A 20,499-nucleotide genomic window follows, 5' to 3' on the forward strand; every position below is an offset into this window, starting at 1 on the left:
TTGTTGTAACATTGTCCTAGCAAAAGTTAACAAACGACCTAGATGACCATTATTGGGAGATGAATAATACCATTTGTAGCTGTTAAAATGAATGAACTAGAGTTGAACTAGAGTTGCACGCATCAACATAAATAGTCTGTAAAAATAATAGAATAAATGCATAGTCATTTGCTTTGTATGTAAATGTTAAAACCATCAAAAAAATCTATTACTTTGTCTTAAAATGTACATGGGAATCATACACGGAGCTTTAGGACAATGGATACCTTTGAGGCGGGAGGGAGGAGAAAGGGGGGCAGGCAGGAGGTTTCAACTATTTCTGAAATATTTTATTTCCTTAACACAAATCTGAAGTAAATTTGGCCAAATGTCAAGATTTGTTAAGACTGGATATTAGGTTAAAGTATTTATTATTCTGTAATCTTTAATCTGAAATACTTCATAACACCGATGCTTGTGCTTTGTTTATGTTTTGTTCCTGGATTTCTTAAGTTTGTAGTGTTTTTAGTAATATTCTAATGAATTAGCCTTTTCTCACAGTTATGGTATCTCATCTTTATTTTCTATTGATACAGTGCATTGTTGGCATTTATTATATATTTTATGTTATGCAGTGACTTTGTGCTTTATATATCTAAATAGAAACTTTAGCTTTGCTCACTTGTGCACAGAGGGTCCTTGCATTACATAATATGTAATTCTTACCATGGCGTTTTGTTTTGTAGGGGACATTGGCCCATCTAATCTGATATTATAACTTGTATAGTTGTACCAACCTTAATCTTACATTAGTTTCCTAGGGCTGCCATAACAAATTACCACATACTGGGTGGCTGAAAAATAACAAAAATTTGTTCTCTCAAGTTCTAGAGGCTAGAGGTCTGAAATGAAGGGGGCAACTTCACTGGGCTCTCTCAGAAGATCCTGTCCCTTGCCTCTGCCAGCTTCTAGTGGCTCCAGGTGTTTCTTGGGCTTGTGACTGTATGACTCTGATCTCTGGCTTGTTTGCCTTCCCCCCTGTGTGTCTGTGTTTTCTCTCTCTTATAAGGATGCTTGTCATTGGATTTAGGGCCCACCCATGTCATCCACAATGATCTCATCTCAAGTTCCTTACCTTAATTATGTCTGCAAAGACTCTTTTTCCAAATAAGGTCATAATCAAAGGTTCTAGAGATTCAGGTGTGGACATATTTGGAGGAGGTGGGGGCATCAGTCAACCCACTATAGACGTGTCAGCTGGCATGCTTATTCTTTGCCCTGTCTTTCCATTCGTGTAGCTTGTAAATAATCAACATGTAACAAATATTTATGGTGGACCTACTGTAACCAGGCTCTGTTGGTGAATAAAACCAGGTATGATCTCTTCTCCTGTGGAACCTAAAGCTTGAAGTGCTTTAAAAAACAGGTCTTTTTAGGGGTGCCTGGGTGGCTCAGGCGCTTAAGCTCTTGATTTCAGCTTAGGTCGTGATCTCATGGTTTGTGAGTTTGAACCCTGCTTCGGGCTCCATTTTGACATTGTGGAGCCTACTTGGGATTTTCTGTCTCCCCTCTGTCTCTGCCCCTTCCCTGCTCGCTCTCTGTCTCAAAATAAATAAATAAACCTTAAAAAAATGTCTTTTTAAAATTAAAAGTGTCCATATATTTTTGAGTAAGTAGTACCTGCCTATGATTAAAAAATCTGAAGTGTCTAAAAGGCATTTGAATGCTTTCCTTTTTCCTATTTTAGTTTCTTAAAAATGCTAACATCAGTATTTCTTTGAGCCACCTCTCTTAGCATTTCTTTTCTCTGTTTTACTCCAGTAGGAAGTTCAGGGTAAAGATTTACCTCTATTCTTAGAAACCTCTTGGAATTTGAGGAAAATTTCCAATTTCTCTTGTGTACTAGTTTCCATAGTGCCTATTCTGATCTTTTCCCCAGTAAATGAGCCTTAAACCCGATGTCTGCACTGTAGCTGTTGCTTCATACTTAACTGAAGAAGTCAGGCTGTGTGCGAGCACTCTTGTACTAAAAACATTGTGACTGCCTTCTTTTATCCTAGAAACAGTTGTCCCTCTTCCTCTCCAGGGCTAAGCTTTTCATTTATAATCCTAATGCCAACCTCTCCTTTGTGCCTCATCATTTATTCCTCTTGTCTCTCTTACTCTAATATTTTCTCATCCACTTTTTTTTTTTTACAGTCAATAACTGTGTTGAATTCTTCTGCATTTTTTTGTTTTATTTATTTCTTTTGAGAGAGAGAGAGAGAGAGAGAGAGAGAGATTGAGATTGTAAGTGGGGAGGGGCAGAGAGAGAGGGAGACAGAGAATCCCAACCAGGCTCTGCACTGTCAGTGCAGAGGGGATTGAACCCACCAACTGTGAGATCACCACCTGAGCTGAAATCAAGGGTCCGATGCTTAACTGACTGAGCCACCCCATATGCCCCAACTTCCTCTGTTTTTAAAGGAAAAAGAAAAGGCACCAAAAGCCGTGACAAAAGAAAAGGACCTTTGCTAGCTTCTTCTGTTCCCTGAAACTTCCCTCCTTCCCTGGATCAGCAGACTCCTTAAAAACTGACCTAGGACCTTTGTTCCTGACTGCTCACTCCATAAAACCTACTGCCCTTGGAGGTCCTACTAGCCTCCTAGAGACGAGATTCTTTTTTTTTTTTATTTTTTTTTATTTTTTAATGTTTATTTATTTTTGAGACAGAGAGCATGAACGGGGGAGGGGCAGAGAGAGAGGGAGACACAGAATCCAAAACAGGCTCCAGGCTCTGAGCTGTCAGCACAAAGCCAGACGCAGGGCTTGTACTCACAGACCGTGAGATCATGACCTGAGCTGAAGTCGGACCCTCAACTGACTGAGCCACCCAGGCACCCCTAGAGACCAGATTCTTACTCCACATGACCTCTTTTGTTCCCTTTCCTGAAATCTTCCTTAGGCTTTGTGCCACTGGCTTTCCGTATTCCCCCAGGCTCTCCGTTTAATCCTCTCCACCCAGGAACTTGTCCTTAATGGTTTCATAAACTCTCATGACATCCCTTTCATATCCATGATCTTTCCTGACCTCTCTCTGCACCTTGGGAGGTTCTGCTGTCTTTGTGGATTTCCCTTTGGTACTTAGGGACTCCAACTAGACATTGAGCACATTCACTTCTCTACTGATGGTTCTTTCACCCGTGTCCCTGTTTGCTCTTGATGGTACTTCCTTCTTGAGCTTTTCCCTAGGATTGGAACCTTGGTGTCATCCTTGACTCTTGCCTGCTTTTTCCCCTACCTGCCCCTACCTGATCATTTTGGTAAAAAAAAAAAAAAAAAAAAATGTGTGTGTGTGTGTGTGTGTGTGTGTGTATCTATATATAGATATATAAATCTGTCTGTCTATATATTTCTCATCTTTGTATCCCCAGGAGCTCCTCTGGTGCTGGACAGATAATCAATACATAATAAACCTTTGACAAAGACCTGTCGATTTTTACCTTTGGATTGGCCCTCTCAGCTCCATTCCTACTGCCATCACCATGGGTAGTTCGGGCCTACATTACTACTTAGAGTGTGGCACTAGCTTCACCTGTCTTGTGTTCCTGACTACCTAGTCTTTCCTTTTCTGTCCACTTACATGTTACTGTAGCATTACTCTTTATCTGGTTCCTGGCTCAAAACCATAATTTATATAAAACAGACTTCAGACTTATCAGCCTGGTACGTAAGACCCCTTGTGGTCTAGTTCCGATCTTATGTTCTGGCCTTACTGCCCACTGTCAGTCTGAACCACTCACTATTCTTCATATGTACCATGGCCTTTCATGACTGCTCAGGTCCATGCTGGGCCCTCTCTTCCCCATTCCTTGCAGTCTAAGTCTCCAGTCCATTTTCCAAATGCATCTCAGATGCCATCTCTTGCAGGAAGGCTTCTCTTTGAGCTATACCTTAATAATGACGTTTATTCCTTTTATCTAGATATATCCTAATTTCCCTCACTAGACTCTAAGCCTCTTGAGATAAGAGACACCATCAGATAAATCTTTATATCCTCACACATTTCCCTGAGAAGGTACTTAGTCAATATTTATTTAAAAAGTGAAACTCTTGGGGTGCCTGAGTGGCTCAGTGGTTAAGCGTCCCGAAGTCAGCTAAGGTCATGATCTCATGGTTCATGAGTTTGAGCCCTGCATTGTGCTCTGTGCTGACAGCTCAGAGCCTGGTGCCATCTTCGGATTCTGTGTCTCCCTCTGTCCCTGTCCCTCCCCTGCTTGTGCTCTGCCTCTCTCTGTCTAAAAAATAAATAAACGTTAAAAAAAAAAAAAAGAAGAGTGAAACTCTTTATGACTATTCAAGTGATATCTGATGTACTGAGTATATCTTACATTTTAATGTATGTTTTATTATTTACTGAGGCCTTGGCTTGGATGGATAAAAACAAGTTCTTATACTTTATTTTTTTAAAATTTTTATCCATATACTTTATTACATGAAGCAATCACTTGTTTAACTCCAGTTATGTTACATGTGCATTTTGATAGGGAACTCTAGCTTCTTTATTTGTTCAGTTCCTTCTTTCCTCCCCAATGTTGGTTTTTATTTAATGTTATTAACCTTGCCCATTATAGGTCCACTTATCCACTTATTTCTGAGATACATGTCTCTTGACAATCATATCTGTGTTATTTCCTGTATCTTTGCAGTGGTAAAAATGTGGACAGATTTTTACCAACCTGGAAGGTTTAAAATTTTTGTTTTTGCTCTCAAGGAGAAAAGGCAGTTACATAAGACACCTACTTACATCTGTATTTTCTTGCAATCTTTCCCTCCTTTCTGGTGTATTTTAGAACTTGTTTTTTTTGTTTTTGAAGTTTAAAGACTTGGCATACAGGTGTCTGGTGGTCTTACTTGGAGTCTCGTGTCCTGAGGATACCTCACCTGGGCTTTCTCTAAACCCATGCCTGATGTCTTGATGATCTTGGAAACATTGCTTCTGTTATTTTCTGTATTGTGGCTCCACATTGCTGGCTTTTGAAGTGTGAGGCATAGAATTCTCTTCAGAGGTGGGATCTTTGTTTTCTTAGGTCTCACATTAGCATTAATTTTTAAAATTAGTGCCTGGGTGGCTTCGTGGGTTGAGCGTCCTACTCTTGATATTGGCTCAGGTCATGAACGTGGGATCAAGCCCTGCCTTGGGCTCCATGGTAAGCATACAGCCTGCTTAACATTCTCTCTCCCTCTGCCTCTGTCCCCTGCTCACGTGTCTCTCCGTCAAAAAAAAAAATAATAATTTAAAATAATTTAAAACTTAGTGGTGGTCTGGTCTAGCTGGATCTTTGCCCTGCTGCATCATCCTATTTGACTGTAATCCTTTAGTGCACCAGGAACAAAATGTTTCCACTGTGACTAACAGTATATTTCTTCTGAAATAGTCGTTATTCATCTAGCCATGTGGAGGTGCAGCTCCTGTTTTTCCTTCGTGTGTCTGCCTGTTTGTTCTTTTGGAGATGTACTTAAAATTATTTCAGGAGTCCCTGCTTCCTTCCCTCCTTCCCTGTCCCCACTTCCACCCTCTTGACTTAGCTCATTATTTTTGAAATTTATTTTCTTTGCTTTAGATCATGGTAATTGTTTTGAGGGACTTAGTTAAGACAGGCACCGTATATCATTTTTTTTTCCCGTTCAGAAAAGTTGGTTTTATTATTTTTTAAATATTTATTTATTAAAAAAAATTTTTTAACGTTTATTGATTTTTGAGAGACAGAGAGAGACAGAGCATGAGCGGGGGAGGGGCAGAGAGAGAGGAGACACAGAATCTGAAGCAGGCTCCAGGCTCTGAGCTGTCAGCACAGAGCCCAATGTGAGGCTTGAACCCATGAATTATGAGATCATGACCTAAGCCATAGTTGGACGCTTAACCAACTGAACCACCCAGGTACCCGAAAGGCGGTTTTATTAAAGCACATGGATAAGACCCATGGGCAGAAAGAGCTGCCCATTATTTTATTTTTTTTATTTTTATTTTTTCATGTTTATTTATTTTTGAGAGAGAAAAAGAGAGCGTGAGTGGGGTAGGGGCATGAGAGAGGGAGACACAGAACCTGAAGCAGCCTCTAGGCTGTGAACTGTCAGTGCAGAGCCTGATGTGGGACTTGAATCCACAAATCTTGAGATCATGACCTGAGCCAAAGTCAGATTCATAACCCACTGAGCCACCCAGGTGCCCCAAGGGCTGCCCATTATTTCAAAAATGCATTTCAGCTTGTCCATGTTGTCAAATAGGGCCTAGGGAACAAAATCACTGATTGCTTTGAGGCTGATAAAAAGGAAGAAACAGGATATTCTGGATAAGGTGGACTTTTTGTTTTCTGTGCACATTTTATCCTATCTATTTAGCACAGATAAGCATGAGTACTCTAGAATCAGTGGTGTGATCGGTCAGTATAATTGATTGTGATTTAAATTTTGGAGAGCTAATGAACTGATATGTGGATTTTGTGACTTTTAAAAATTTTTTTTTTTTTAATTTACATCCAAATTAGTTAGCATATGGTGCAACAATGATTTCAGGAGAAGATTCCTTAATGCCCCTTACCCATTTAGCCCATCCCCCCTCCCATAACCCCCCAGGAACCGTCTGTTTGTGCTCCATATTTAAGAGTCTCTTGTGTTTTGTCCCCCTCCCTGTTTTTATATTATTTTTGTTTCCCTTCCTTTATGCTCATCTGTTTTATCTCTTAAAGTCCTCATATGAGTGAAGTCATATGATATTTGTCTTTCTCTGACTAATTTCATTTAGCATGATACCGTCCAATTCCATCCACGTAGTTGCAAATGGCAAGATTTCATTCTTTGTTGTTGTTGTTGTTGTTGTAGTATCTTTTTTAATTTTAAAGATTTCATTCTTTTTGATTGCCGTGTAATACTCCACTGTGTGTATGTAGGTGTATATATATCATATCTTCTTTATCCATTCATCCATCAATGGACATTTGGGTTCTTTCCATACTTTTGCTATTGTTGATAGTGCTGCTATAAACATTGGGGGTGCCTGTGTCCCTTTGAAACAGCACACCTGTATCCCTGGATAAATACCTAGTAGTGCAATTGCTGGATCGTAGGGTAGTTCTATTTTTAGTTTTTTGAGGAACCTCCCTACTGTTTTCCAGAGTGGCTGCACCAGTTTGCATTCCCACCAGCAGTGCAAAAGAGATCCTCTTTCTCTGCACCCTCGCCAACATCTGTTGTTGCCTGAATTGTTAATGCTAGCCATTCTGACAGGTGTAAGGTGCTATCTCATTGTGGTTTCGATTTGTATTTCCCTGATGATGAGTGATGTTGAGCATTTCTTCATGTGTCGGTTGGCCATCTGGATGTCTTCCTTGGAGAAGTGTCTATTCATGTCTTTTGCCCATTTCTTCACTGGATTATTTGCTTTTTGGGTGTTGAGTTTGATAAGTTCTTTGTAGATTTTGGATACTAACCTGTTATCTGATATATGATTTGCAAATATCTTCTTTCATTCTGTCAGTTGCCTTTTAGTTTTGCTGATTGTTTCCTTCACTGTGCAGAAGCTTTTTATTTTGATGAGGTCCCAATAGTTCATTTTTGCTTTTGTTTCTGTTGCCTCCAGAGACGTATTGAGTAAGAAGTTGCTGTGGCCAAGATCAAAGAGGTTTTTGCCTGCTTTCTCCTCAAGGATTTTTTGACTTCCTGTCTTACATTGAGGTTTTTCATCCATTTTGAGTTTATTTTTGTGTATGGTGTAAGAAAGTGGCCCAGGTCCATTCTTCTGCATGTCACTGTCCAGTTTTCCCCGCACCACTTGCTGAAGAGACTGTCTTTATTCCATCGGATAGTCTTTCCTGCTTTGTCAAAGATTAGTTGCCCATATGTTTGTGGGTCCATTTCTGGGTTCTCTGTTCTATTCCATTGATTTGAGTGTCTGTTCTTGTGACAGTACCATACTGTCTTGATGATTACAGCTTTGTAGTATAGCTTGAAGTCTGGGATTGTGATGCCTCCTGCTTTGGTTTTCTTTTTCAAGATTGTTTTAGCTATTTGGGGTCTTTTCTGGTTCCATACAAATTTTAGGGCTATTTGTTCTAGCTCTGTGAAGAATGCTGGTGTTATTTTGATAGGGATTGCATTGAATATGTAGATTGCTTTGGGTTGTATTGACATTTTAACAATATTTGTTCTTCCTATCCAGGAGAATGGAATCTTTTCCATTTTCTTGTGTCTTCTTCAATTTCTTTCATAAGCTTTCTATAGTTTTCAGTGTATAGATTTTTCACCTCTTTGGTTAGATTTATTCCTAGGTATTTTATGGTTTTTGGTGCAACTGTAAATGGGATCGATTGCTTGATTTCTTTTTCTGTTGCTTCATTGTTGGTGTACAGGAATGCAACCGATTTCTGTGCATTGATTTTATATTCTGCAACTTTGCTGAATTTATGAATCGGTTCTAGCAGTTTTTTGGTGGAATCTTTTGGGTATTTCCATATAGAGTATCATGTGACTTTTATTTTTTAAATGGAGGCTCTGTAGGTAGAGGAAGAAAACAATGTGATATAGGCAGTATTTGCTTTCCACATTAACTTGAAATTGAAAAAGAAGAGAGATTTAAAAACATATTATACTTTTAATGGCTTTTCCATCAAGCAACTGAAACGTTTCCCCCTGTAAGTTATATTACATTTATCACCGTGTACCTTTGAACTGGATAGTCTTCTGCAATTTCTCAGTGGAAGGATAGAGATCTAGAGTTCACACAGCTTTTCAGAATTAGGTATAAAACCTCTTGACTCTCTCTCAGAGACCCTTTCTGTAGGGCAGCCTGCTGACCTACAATATGTAATTTGGTTTTGGTGCAATGAGAACCAGTCTCTCTTTGTTTAGGCAAGACCTGGAGGGTAATGAAATTTTGTCTGAAGTTTTTGCAGACTCTTACTTCTGTTTTGTAGAATCTCATTTCCTTTTTTAAAAGAGTTTTTAATTTTTTATTTTATTTATTTTCTTTCTACTTTTTTAAGTTTATTTTGAGAGAGGGGAGGAGAGAGAGAGAGAGAGAGAGACAGAACACAAGTGGGGGAGGGGCAGAGAAAGAGGGAGAGAGAGAGAAGCCCAAGCAGGCTCTTGCCACCAGCGCTGACTCCAATGTGGGGCTTGAATTCATGAACCGTGACCTGAGCCAAAATCAAGAGTTGGATGCTTGACCAGCTGAGCCACCCAGCGCCCTATTTTTTATTTTTTAAGTAGGCTTTATGCCCAGCACAGAGCCCAACATGAGGCTTGAACTCACAATCCTGAGATCAAGACCTGAGCTGAGATCAAGAGTCAGGTACTCAACTGACTAAGCCACCCAGGCACCCTGCATCTCATTTCCTGTTACTCAAAATTTCTGCTTGTGCCTTCTCTGGTAGTGATGGCAGGCAATGTTATAGTCAGTTACATATCCTTCTTAGCCTTCTTGCTGCTTTCTTGGTCTTGATTTAAGTCTTGAGTCACCATGGACCTCCTCACCCTGTGGGAGAGACCTCTTGGCTTGTCCACATTGCAGGAAGCCCACCTCATGGGTGACTGGGTGGACTGTAGCCTCTCAGTGGAGTTCTTGGGAGTTGTTCTGTGTTCTGATGCACATGAGAGTCACTCTAATGTCTCCCCTGATTTGGTGCATGTGTTGTGCCCCCAACACAAGCCTATACCCTGAGTGTGCTCAGTATACGTTATGTTCACACATCTTACTTATGCCCTTTTAATGTCCTCTTAATAGAGAAAGCAGCAGAATTTTCTTCCTTGGGGTCTACATCATTTGTCCAGCATGGGCAGCGTGAGATCGTTGTTGTACCACAGACAAATGCTTTGGGACAGGGAAAGCCGTTAGAGCTGTTTGGCCCTGGGGTTCCTGTGCTTTGTGAGAAGAAGGAGCAGACGCAGTGGCAGGGCTCTTTTTGATGGACATTCACCCTGTTCTGCAAGTAAGCGAATGGCTTAGAATTAAATGATGAGAAGAGGAGATTCTGCGACGGTGGTGACTTCTCTAATCTAGGTTCTTTTATTTAATTTTTCTTTTATCAGAATTTGCTTTAGAGATGCTAAGTTTAATGTCTATGAGATACTTGTGACTAGCGTGGCCTGTTTCTTTTTTTTTTTTTTTTTACATTTATTTATTTTGAGAGAGAAAGAGAGCATGTGAGCAGGGGAGGAGCAGGGAGGGAGAGAGAGAGAGAGAGAGAGAGAAAATCACAAGAAGGCTCCACACTGTTGGCACAGAGCCCAACATGGGGCTCCAACCCACAAACCATGAGATCATGACCTGAGCTGAAACCAAGAGTGGGACACTTAACCGACTGACCTACCCAGGCACCCCTAGCCTGTTTCTTATTGATAAAATTTGAGAATTTTGATTCTTATATACTTAATAATTCCAGCTCTTTTTTTAAAAAACTTTATAATAGCTTTATTAAGATCTAATTCACATACCATACAATTCACCCATTTAATATGTACAGTTCAGTGGTTTTTAGGATATTCCCCGAGTTGAGGCAATTCTAGTACATTTTCATCACTCCAGGAGGAAATGCCATATCCATTAACAGTCACTGCTTATTTCAATCCAGTCTCTCCAGCCCCTCGCAAGCACTCATCTGACTCTATGATTTGCCTATTATTCATTTCATTTGAAAGGGATCATATAATAAGTGGTTTCTTTCATTTAGCAAAATGGTTTCAATGTTTACCCATGTCTTTTGGTTTTTCATTACTCTCTGGGATGGTACAGCATTCTGTTTATGGACTGTCTCCCATTTCTGCAATAGGGGAATGGTTTACTGAAGGGCAGCAACAACAAATAACTTTTTTTTTTTTAAGTATTTTGGTTTTTTTGTTTTGTTTTTGATGTTTATTCATGTTTGAGAGGCAGAGACAGAGTGTGGGTGGGGGAGGGGCAGAGAGAGAGGGAGACAGAATCTGAAGCAGACTCCAGGCTCTGACTGGTCAGCCCAGAGCCTGATGGGGGGCTCGAACTCATGACCTGAGCTGAAGTTTATTCATGTTTGAGAGGCAGAGACAGAGCACAAGTGGGGGGGGGCAGAGAGAGAGGGAGACACAGGGTCTGAAGCAGGCTCCAGGTTCTGACTTGTCAGCATAGAGTCCTATGTGGGGCTCGAACTCATGAACTGTGAGATCATGACCTGAGCTCAAGTCAGACACTCAACCGACTGAGCCACCCAGGTGCACCAACAGCAAAGTACTTCTAAGCAAAGACCGTCCCAAGGCTTCAGATGTGCTTCAGTTGTAGTTACTTTAGATGCTTTTTGATCTCTGTGATAGTTATCCATTGCTGCAGAACAGAGTACCCCAAAACTTGGTAGTTGAAAGCACCATTTTTTACCTCACAGTTGCTCTGGGGCACAACTCTGAGCACAGCTGAGCCGGATCCCCTAGCTCTGGGTCTCATGTGGCTGCAGTCCTCTTCAGTCTCCATTAGTAAGGGTCTGCCCCGGCTTGCTCACGTGGTTGTTGGCATGATTCAGTTCTCTGCAGGTCTCACTCATTTTCTTGTAAGTTGTTGGCCAGAAGCATGTCTAGGTTCCTTCCCAAGTGGGCATCCGTATAGAGTAAGTTACCACATGTCAGCTAGATGCATTAGGGTGAACAGGCAGGTGGGCAAGAGAGGGAGCCAGCAAGGTGGAAGACAGAGTCTCTCATAACTTGATCACAGGAGTGACACTTGCTATAATCTATGTATTAGAAGCATGTTACCAGATTTTATAGGACGTGGATACCAAGAGTCAGGGATCGGTGGAGGCCATTATCAGTTCGTGCAAGAGAAGTGGATTGTTGGTTTCCTTGGCTTTGGAAATGCTTTGGAAAAAACCGCATCTGAAGTGCCCTTAGGAATATGGCAGAATTCCCTAGCATAGATGCACTAATAATTTGTTAGCGATTCACTTGTGAAACTTCTCTACCAAACTGGTAGGTCTTTTCTCCCCCTGAGATGGCATGATGGCATTCAGCTTCATTTCCCTCACTTTTATCTTACTACCTTTTGACAAACAGATTCTTCTTTCCTTGTTTACCAGCCACCCTGCCTCCCATCCTTGGTCTCTGAATATTTGCTGACAGTTGCTATTGCTTTCTTTTGCTTTCAGTTTGTTTTTATGGAACCCTGCTATGCCTGTTTAGTTCTTCAGGGCTTTGAAATTTGTCCCTTTTTAGATTTTTACTTCACTGTGACTCTTCTCTACTTCCTTGACTTTTATTTTTTTGGTACTGAAATAGTTTGAACTGTATCTGCTGTTCGTGTACAGAGAGCAGGCTGATAAGGTGAAATTGTGTCCTTTACTCCTGATAGAACCTTAAAAAAAAGCCCATAAAATATTTCAAAAATGCAGAAAGAACAGAGAATAGTACAGTAACAGAATGGAACACTCATGTACCCTCCATATGGATTTATGAAGTGTTAAGATCATTTGTTTTTTTCCCTCAGATTTTTAAAGAACTTATTAACAGTTGGTGTATTGGTTCAAAATGCTGTGTCGATGGATGTGTTGGTTATTTGCTATCTTCGTTTTCATGAACACTGTCACAGTGAATGTTTCCGGTGCTTCTTTCCTTGTTCAAGAACTTTTCTAGCCATATATACTTGGAAAATAAACTTCTGATTGATAAGCAAACACAGTGCGTGATAAATACTTGTAATATGTTGGCAGTGCAATTTTGCAGCCATTTTTATTTTTTTATTTTTTTATTTTTTCAACAGTTTTTATTTATTTTTTTGGGACAGAGAGAGACAGAGCATGAACGGGGAAGGGGCAGAGAGAGAGGGAGACACAGAATCGGAAACAGGCTCCAGGCTCCAAGCCATCAGCCCAGAGCCCGACGCGGGGCTCGAACTCACGGACCGCGAGATCGTGACCTGGCAGCCATTTTTAATAACATACATGAAATAGGGAAAAATACTTTTTGTGACTGCCATTTAGATGGAAAAATGTTAACTCGTGCTGTCTTGCATCTTTGGATTGATACTAGTGTAGCATTTTCATTTCAAAGTGGGTGTTTGTATGACTGTAAGAAAACTGATAGAATGGATATTGGAATTAGTAGCAAAAACTGCTTTCATGTGGTAATTTAAGAAAATAGCCATTACATACTTTTAAAAATTTTCTCTGATATTATTTATGCCTACTTAGACATAATCAGCCAAACCCATATTTATTATTCTTTGTGTCTTATTAATCTGTAAGTAAGAGTTGTTTTTAAAGCTTTATTATTGAAAATTTTAAATACCCATAAAAGTAGAGAAAATAATACTGCGTATACTCAGGTACACATCACCCAGGTTCTACACAATTGACTTTCTTTTGAGCAAGATTTTCAACTTTGATGCTAACATTAGTTTTATATTTAGAACGTACCATATTCATTGTTACACAAAATATTAACACTCACTTGGAGAATTATTTCAGTATTCCAGTGAGGTAAGTGGTAGTTGTTGAGAAGACTTATTATTAGTTTCAACACAGTTTTGCTAATCTTTGGGTGGCTTGTGGAGTTTCTCCTCTCAATTAAGTCGATCAGGCTAATGGTTTAAATGTCCAGTCTTCTCTCTCACAGGGAGACTGTCCATAAATTTTGTAAAAAATGTGATCTAAGCCCTTCAAAATGCTTTGATAGAAGTAGTTAAGAAACTATTCCAAACATTCGGAGGACCATTTTTTTTTTTTTTAACGTTTATTTATTTTTGAGACAGAGAGAGACAGAGCATGAACGGGGGAGGGGCAGAGAGAGAGGGAGACACAAAATCGGAAGCAGGCTCCAGGCTCTGAGCCATCAGCCCAGAGCCCGACGCGGGGCTCGAACTCACGGACCGTGAGATCGTGACCTGAGCTGAAGTCGGAGGCTTAACCTAGACTGAGCCACCCAGGTGCCCCCGGAGGACCATTTTTAAAAAGAACTATAGGGACCAGCTAGTAATATCTCCTGGTACTGCAACGTTTATGGAACTGTAGATCCAGAGACTATAATTAACTGAGCCTTACCTCAGGGGTTTCTTGTCTGCTTGGATTGCAGATAGCGGTGGTCATGGGCTCCTGTACGGCAGGTGGTGCTTATGTGCCTGCAATGGCTGATGAAAACATCATTGTACGCAAGCAGGGCACCATTTTCTTGGGAGGACCCCCGTTGGTAAGAACATAGTTTTGATTGATTGATTGATTGATTGATTGAAGTAAAATATATATAATATGAATTTTACCATTCTAACCATTTTTAAAGACACAGTTTTGTGGTGTTAAGTGTATTCACTTTGTTGTGCAACCATCACCCCCATCCACCTCCAGCAGTATCTCATCTGCTCTAACTGAAAATCTGTACCCATTAAACACTAACTCCCTATTCTCCCCAACCTCCACTGTCCCTGGCTACTCCAGTTCTACTTTTTCTATGAGTTTGACTGCTGTAGATACCTTGTACGAGTACAGTCATACAGTATGTATCCTTTTGTGACTGGCATATTTTACTTAGGATAAGTAAGTAAAGATTCACTATGTTGTTGCATATGTCAGAACTTCCTTTTTAAGGCTGAGTAATAGTCCATTGCATGTATATACCATTTTGTTTATTCAGTCATCCATCAGTGAACTTTTGGGTTGCTTCCACTTGAGGGTGTTGTGAATAATGCTACTGTGAACATGAGTATACAAATATATTTGAGTTTCATGCTTTCATTTCTTTTGGGTATATGCTCAGAAGTGGAATTGCCGGAGCATGTGATAATTTTGTGTTTAATTTTTTGAGAAATCATTTCTTTTTATTGCTGAATAATATTTCATTGTATGGATAGGCTGCATTTTGTTTATCCATTTATCAGCTGATAGTCATGTGGGTTGTTTCCAGTTTTTGCGTATTATGAATAATGCTGCCATGCACATTCACATCCAGGTTCTTTTAAGTTTATTTACTTATTTTGAGAGAGAGAGAGAGCGAGCGCGAGCACATACACACATATGAGCAGGGGAGGGGCAGAGAGGGACAGAGAGAATCCTGAGCAGGCTGTGTGCTGTCAGCATGGAGCCCGACACAGGGCTCCAGCCCACGAACTGTGAGATTATGACCTGAGCTGACGCTTAACTGACTGAGCCACACGGGTGCCTCCACATCCAGGCTTTTGTATGGTTATGTTTCCCTTTATAGTGGTTATATACCTTTGAGTACAGTTGCTGGGTCACATGGTAACTCTGAGGTTAACATTTTGAGGAAATACCAACCTGTCCAGAGCATATTTTATATGCCTGGCAGCAGTGTGTGAGGGTTCTGATTTTTACATTTCCTTGCCAACAGTTGTTATTGTGTATGTGTTTGATGATAGCCATCCTAGTGGATGGTACCTCATTGAGGTTTTGATTTGCATTTCTCTAATGGTTAATGATATTGAATATCATTCATGTACTTGCTGGTCATTTGTGTATCTTCTTTGGAGAAATGTCTATTCAGATCCTTTGCCCATTCTTTTATTATTTTTTTTTAAGTTTATTTTGAGAGAGAGAACATGCACATGGGGGAGGGGCAGAGAGAGAATCCAAGCAGGCTCTGCCCTGTCAGCGCAGAGTCCAAAGTGGGGCTTGAACTCATGAACCGTGAGATCATGACCTGAGCTGAAACCAACATTTGGACGCTTAACCAGCTGAGCCACCCAGGCGCCCCAAGATCCTTTGCCCATTTGTAAAATTGGGTTGTCTTTATTGAGTTGTAAGAATTCTTTATACGTTCGGTATACAAGTCTCTTTTCAGATATGTGATTTGCACATATTTTCTCTCTATGGATTGTCTTCACTTTCTTAATGGTATCTTCCTTTGAAGCATGCACAGTTTTAATTTTGATCAAGTCCACTTTATGTATTGCTTTTCTCTTTTTGCTTGTGCTCTCGGTGTCATATATGTGATGGCTTTGCCTATATTGCAAGATCATGGAGATTTAATACATCAGTTTCTTCTCAGTTTTATAGTGTTAGCTGTTTTAGGTTTGTAATCCATTTTGAGTTCATGTGGGTAGGATTTAAGGAAGGAGTCTGACATTGTTTTGGATGTAGATACACAATTGGCACAGGATCATTTGTTGAATGGCTGATGAAATAAACTTTTACTTCTTTTTTCTTTTTTTTTTTTTTTGAGTCAATTCAGTCAACATGAATTTCTTGAGCACACCTTTTTTAGAGAGAGAGAGAGTGGGGAAGGGGCAGAGAGATTTGGGAGAGAGAGAGAATCCCATACAGGCTCCATATTGTCAGCGTGGAGCCTGACAAGCGGCTCAAACTCACAAACCGTGATATCATGACCTGAGCCCAAATCAGGAGTCAGAGATATAAGTGACCAAGCCACCCGGTGCCTTACTTATTTTTTCTTTTACATAAGTTGCAGTGCTGTTTGACTCAGGGTCAATAACAAGCCGATAAATTGTTAGGTGAAAAAAAATAGCAAGGTGCTTGCACATATGTCCACTTTTTGTAAAATGGGGAAGTTACACATTTATGCATATATATAATGCATGTATATGCATATAATGTGTATGCATATAGAAACTCTAGAAAAGATACAGTAAACATAGTTTAAATGCAGAGGAGATGGAACGGGGTGGGAGAGACACTTTTGACTTTTTTTTTCCTGCACATAAACATTTTGAGATCTTTAGCTCTCTGAGCCTTGTGAAAATATTACTTTTCAAAAAGGTTAAGTTTTTATAAAAAGGAACAATGTAGAATAGCTATGAGAGGTGCTCTAAATTTCTAATACTAGCAATCTTTATGAATCACTTGTAGGGCCAGCTATATAATTTGCAGACCTCAGTGCAAAATGAAGATACAGGACCCCTTGTTCAAAAAGGAAGAAAAAATACTGTTAAAGGTACTAAAATATAAAACATTTTCCTTCTGTCGTACCTTTACCTGTCACGGTGTTTTTTATTTGCTATTTAAGGACATGTTCTCTCCAACATGGAATACACACTTTCCCTGGCACTCGTGCTTCCAGTGGGCCCACCATTCAACTCCTGATGGACATATGACCTCCAAGGGTATACAGCCTCTGCTCTAGGATGTGCTTGGTATCCAAATGGGCAGAGGCAAAAGGCTGTCCCCTAGCTCCCACCTCCACTGAGTCATCTGCTAGAGAATACACCTCAGCACTGCCAGCCCAGGATCGTGCCGGTGCTGCTGTGCTCCACCCTGAGATGCCAGGGGGTGCATGCCTGACCCCTGATCCTCCCTGTGCCCATACCAGGCCCCCACTGGGGGCAGGTGTAACAGTTGCCATGCGGGGGCAGGGAAGAGCAGATAGGGCAGAGCCCAGTGCCCAGGTATCAGTTGGCAGGGAAGCAGGGAGCCAAGAACCCTTTCCACCGAGGTGGGGGGAGGCAGACCAGGCAAGAGTTCTGAACCCCAGCACATAAGCCCCATCACTGTTCATTTACAGAACACAAATTCAAAGATAAAATTAGAAAATCTGGGGCACCTGGGTGGCTCAGTTGGTTAAGCGTCTGAATCTTGATTTCAGGTGATGTCATGATCTCATGGTCATGGGACCTACTTAAGATTCTCTCTTCCTCTTCCCTCTCCTGCTCATGTGCATATTCTCTCTCTCTCTCTCTCTCTCTCTCTCTCTCTCTCTCTCTCTCTCTCTCAAAAATAAATAAATAAAATTAGAATTCCAATAGGTAACTACTGAGCATTAAGCCCTAAAGCACAGGGCCCTTCGGCGAGGGGGCTCCTGCACACCATTACCGGTCACTTGCCTGTAATGCAGGACTGAGGAGTGGATTACGTAATCCTAGACTCTTCCCCATTCCCTCTTTGATCAGCTCCATTCCAGTGTTGTTCAGTAATGCTGTCTTCACTCTGCTGTGCTTGTGTCACAGTATGGTCCCAGACTTCAGAGGGATAAAGGGAGGGTAGGTGAAGACACAGGTGATTACTACATCTTAGAAAAATGTCCCATTATTTAAATGAATTCTAAGAATGTTATTAGGTAAGAGGAAGAATGTCAAGGATATTCTAGAACTGTGATATCCATATAATAGAATATTATTCAGCCATAAGAAGGAGTAAGTTCTGACATATGCTACAACATAATCCATGAAAGCATTATGTCAGACACAAAAGGAAAAGCATTGTGTAATTCTGCTTCTATGAAATATTTAGAATAAGCAAATATGTAGAGACAGAAAATAGATTAGTCGTTGCCAGAGACCAAGAGGAGGGTAGAATGGGGAGTGTCTGTAATGACTATGGGCTTTCATTAGGGAGTGATGAAACTTCTAGAATTAGGTGGTGTTGATGGTTCCACGTTCTTGTGAATACACTAAAAAACACTGAATTTTATTCTTCAGGTGTGAATTTTGTGGTATGTGAATTCTATCTCAGAGAGTAAGTTTATTGCTTTAAAATTCGGTAAAAAAAAATCATCTTTGGTTTTGGAATAGTAACACAAATTTATTTTAAAAAGTATGTTGAAAACAGCTTATGCTTGCTTTGATGTGAAAAACGTGTATTTTCCAAATGGTTGTGTTCATTTTTAATAAATTTTATTGAGGACCAGGTAAGCCTGAAGAGCTTCCATTTTATATGTAATAAAAGCCTGAAGTCATTATTCAAAAGGCTTCTGATATCAATTATTCTTTAATATTTTTCTAGTTATATATGATACCTATCGTTGGGTAATGAGAGGAGAGAATTCATTCAAAATTTACCTTTGTCTACTGAAGGGTATACACTTTCAGTAGTTCGTATGTGTTTTTCCTTAAAGAATGAGTAAAGATGGGACTGACACCTTTTTGGGACTGTAGGCAGCATGAGAATACTGAAAGAACACTAGCTGTTTTTAAGAGAAAGCTTTGTCTAATGTGCAGTTGCAGTGTCCTCCAGTCGGTGGGTTCAGATTTACCCTGTGCCTCAGCCAGGAGCAATGAGGCAGCCAAAGTCAGCAGTTCTCTTAGACAACTCGACTCTGATCTGTAGTCTCCCACTGAAAGACATGGTTACAGGTTTAAAAAAAAAAAAAAAAGCAGCAGCAGCCTCATCCGCTTCAGGGTTCTAAATTTTGACACTTGTTTTTCTGAAAATTGAAAAAGATTTTGTGCATAATGTGGGATCGCGTTGCTATAGCTTTTAGTCACTTAAAGTGGCTGGAAAAATGCATACTAATAAGACCAATTTTTGAAGGATCTTTTTGTTCTTCGGTCTTCTGAACTTAATGTTTAGTAGATTGAGCTGTTTTTGATTTTTATCATCTTTGCACCTGTCACAGTATCCGACATGTTGTGGGTGAGTGTTCAGTAAATATTAACCAATGACGAATCCTTATTTTATCAGTTGATATTAGTCAGAACCCTGGAAATAAGTAAATAGAGCATAATGGTTGTTTATTCCTTTTTTGCAACTTTAAATATCCAGACACCTCTTATAATTAGTTATTGTCTGGGCTGAATGCTATTTTACAATGAATATTTTGAGAAGAAGAGAACCAAGAATTTAGTCCTGTGGGTGGAATAATTGGAGGTGAAAATTTTAGTTACTTTTCCCTGTGCAATAATATTTTATTTAAGACAGAGCCTTTTTTTTTTTAATGTTTATTTATTTATTTTGAGAGAGAGATAGTGTGGGAGCATGAGCAGGGTGAGGCAGAGGGAGAGGAAGAGAGAGAATCCCATGCTATCATTGCAGATCCTGACACAGGGCCCGATCCCTGTGAGATCATGACCTGAGCCAATACCAAGAGTCGGATGCTTAACTGACTAAGCCAAGACAGAGCTTCTGAGGTAGGGAGTAAGTCCTTGCTACGTTGCAGTTTAGATAAATATTCATTATTCTAATAAAAACATGTTTCTATTTGAAGAAAAAGAAATCAGTCAACCCAAACAGGTAGGAATCAATAAGCAATTCCTAAGGGATCAGGTTGGCGTTTAGCACTAAATAATTTTTCTTTCTTTTTTTTTTCTGTTAGAATTTCTCAGGCTGTAATTAAGTCATTCGTAATATATTACTTGAGCTTCTTTCTTTTTGGTCATATTCTGCTGAATCTTAGATATGGTTAATCTTAGACTTTTTTTTTTGCCATCTTAAAGGTATTATACCTTGAAGAGTTTGTGATAGTTACTGGAATTTTTCAGGATAGCCAAAAATGGCATTAATTCATTAAATTTATTGAGCATTCAAAGACAAATACATCACAGTTCCTGTTATCAAGGAACTCACAGTATAGAGAAGACAGTAGAGACATGTGCAGGTTATTGACATACGATCTGATAGGTGCCCTGTTGGAGGTGTATGTGGAGTATTCTTGGACCACAGATGAACAAGCATTGTTCTTTTAATTGCTGTGGAGACTCCTTAATGATGAAGAGGCCTGGACAGGTCAGGAGAATCCACATAGAGCAGCTGGGGTCTAAAGAATGAAGGGGGATTCCTCAGGTACGTGACAGAGAGCAGGGAGCCCAGGTAATGGGAACAGCATATGCACAGACACAAATGCTTTGACATG

The 20,499-nt window shown here is 40.1% G+C and overlaps 1 protein-coding gene across 1 annotated transcript in view; it reads left to right on the top strand.

The window, feature by feature from the left end:
• The window catches only part of MCCC2 (methylcrotonyl-CoA carboxylase subunit 2), a 72,473-nt gene that overhangs the window by 27,590 nt on the left and 24,384 nt on the right, over positions 1–20,499 (top strand). The window contains exon 7 of the mRNA XM_047087804.1: positions 14,041–14,154. Coding sequence (XP_046943760.1) covers positions 14,041–14,154 — 114 coding nt within the window. The remainder of the gene's footprint in view (positions 1–14,040; positions 14,155–20,499) is intronic.

This window comes from Lynx rufus, unplaced genomic scaffold (genome assembly GCF_022079265.1).
Source record: "Lynx rufus isolate CCGP_SWC_20201006 ecotype Redwood Valley unplaced genomic scaffold, mLynRuf1.p SCAF_1, whole genome shotgun sequence".
Lineage (NCBI taxonomy): Eukaryota > Metazoa > Chordata > Mammalia > Carnivora > Felidae > Lynx > Lynx rufus.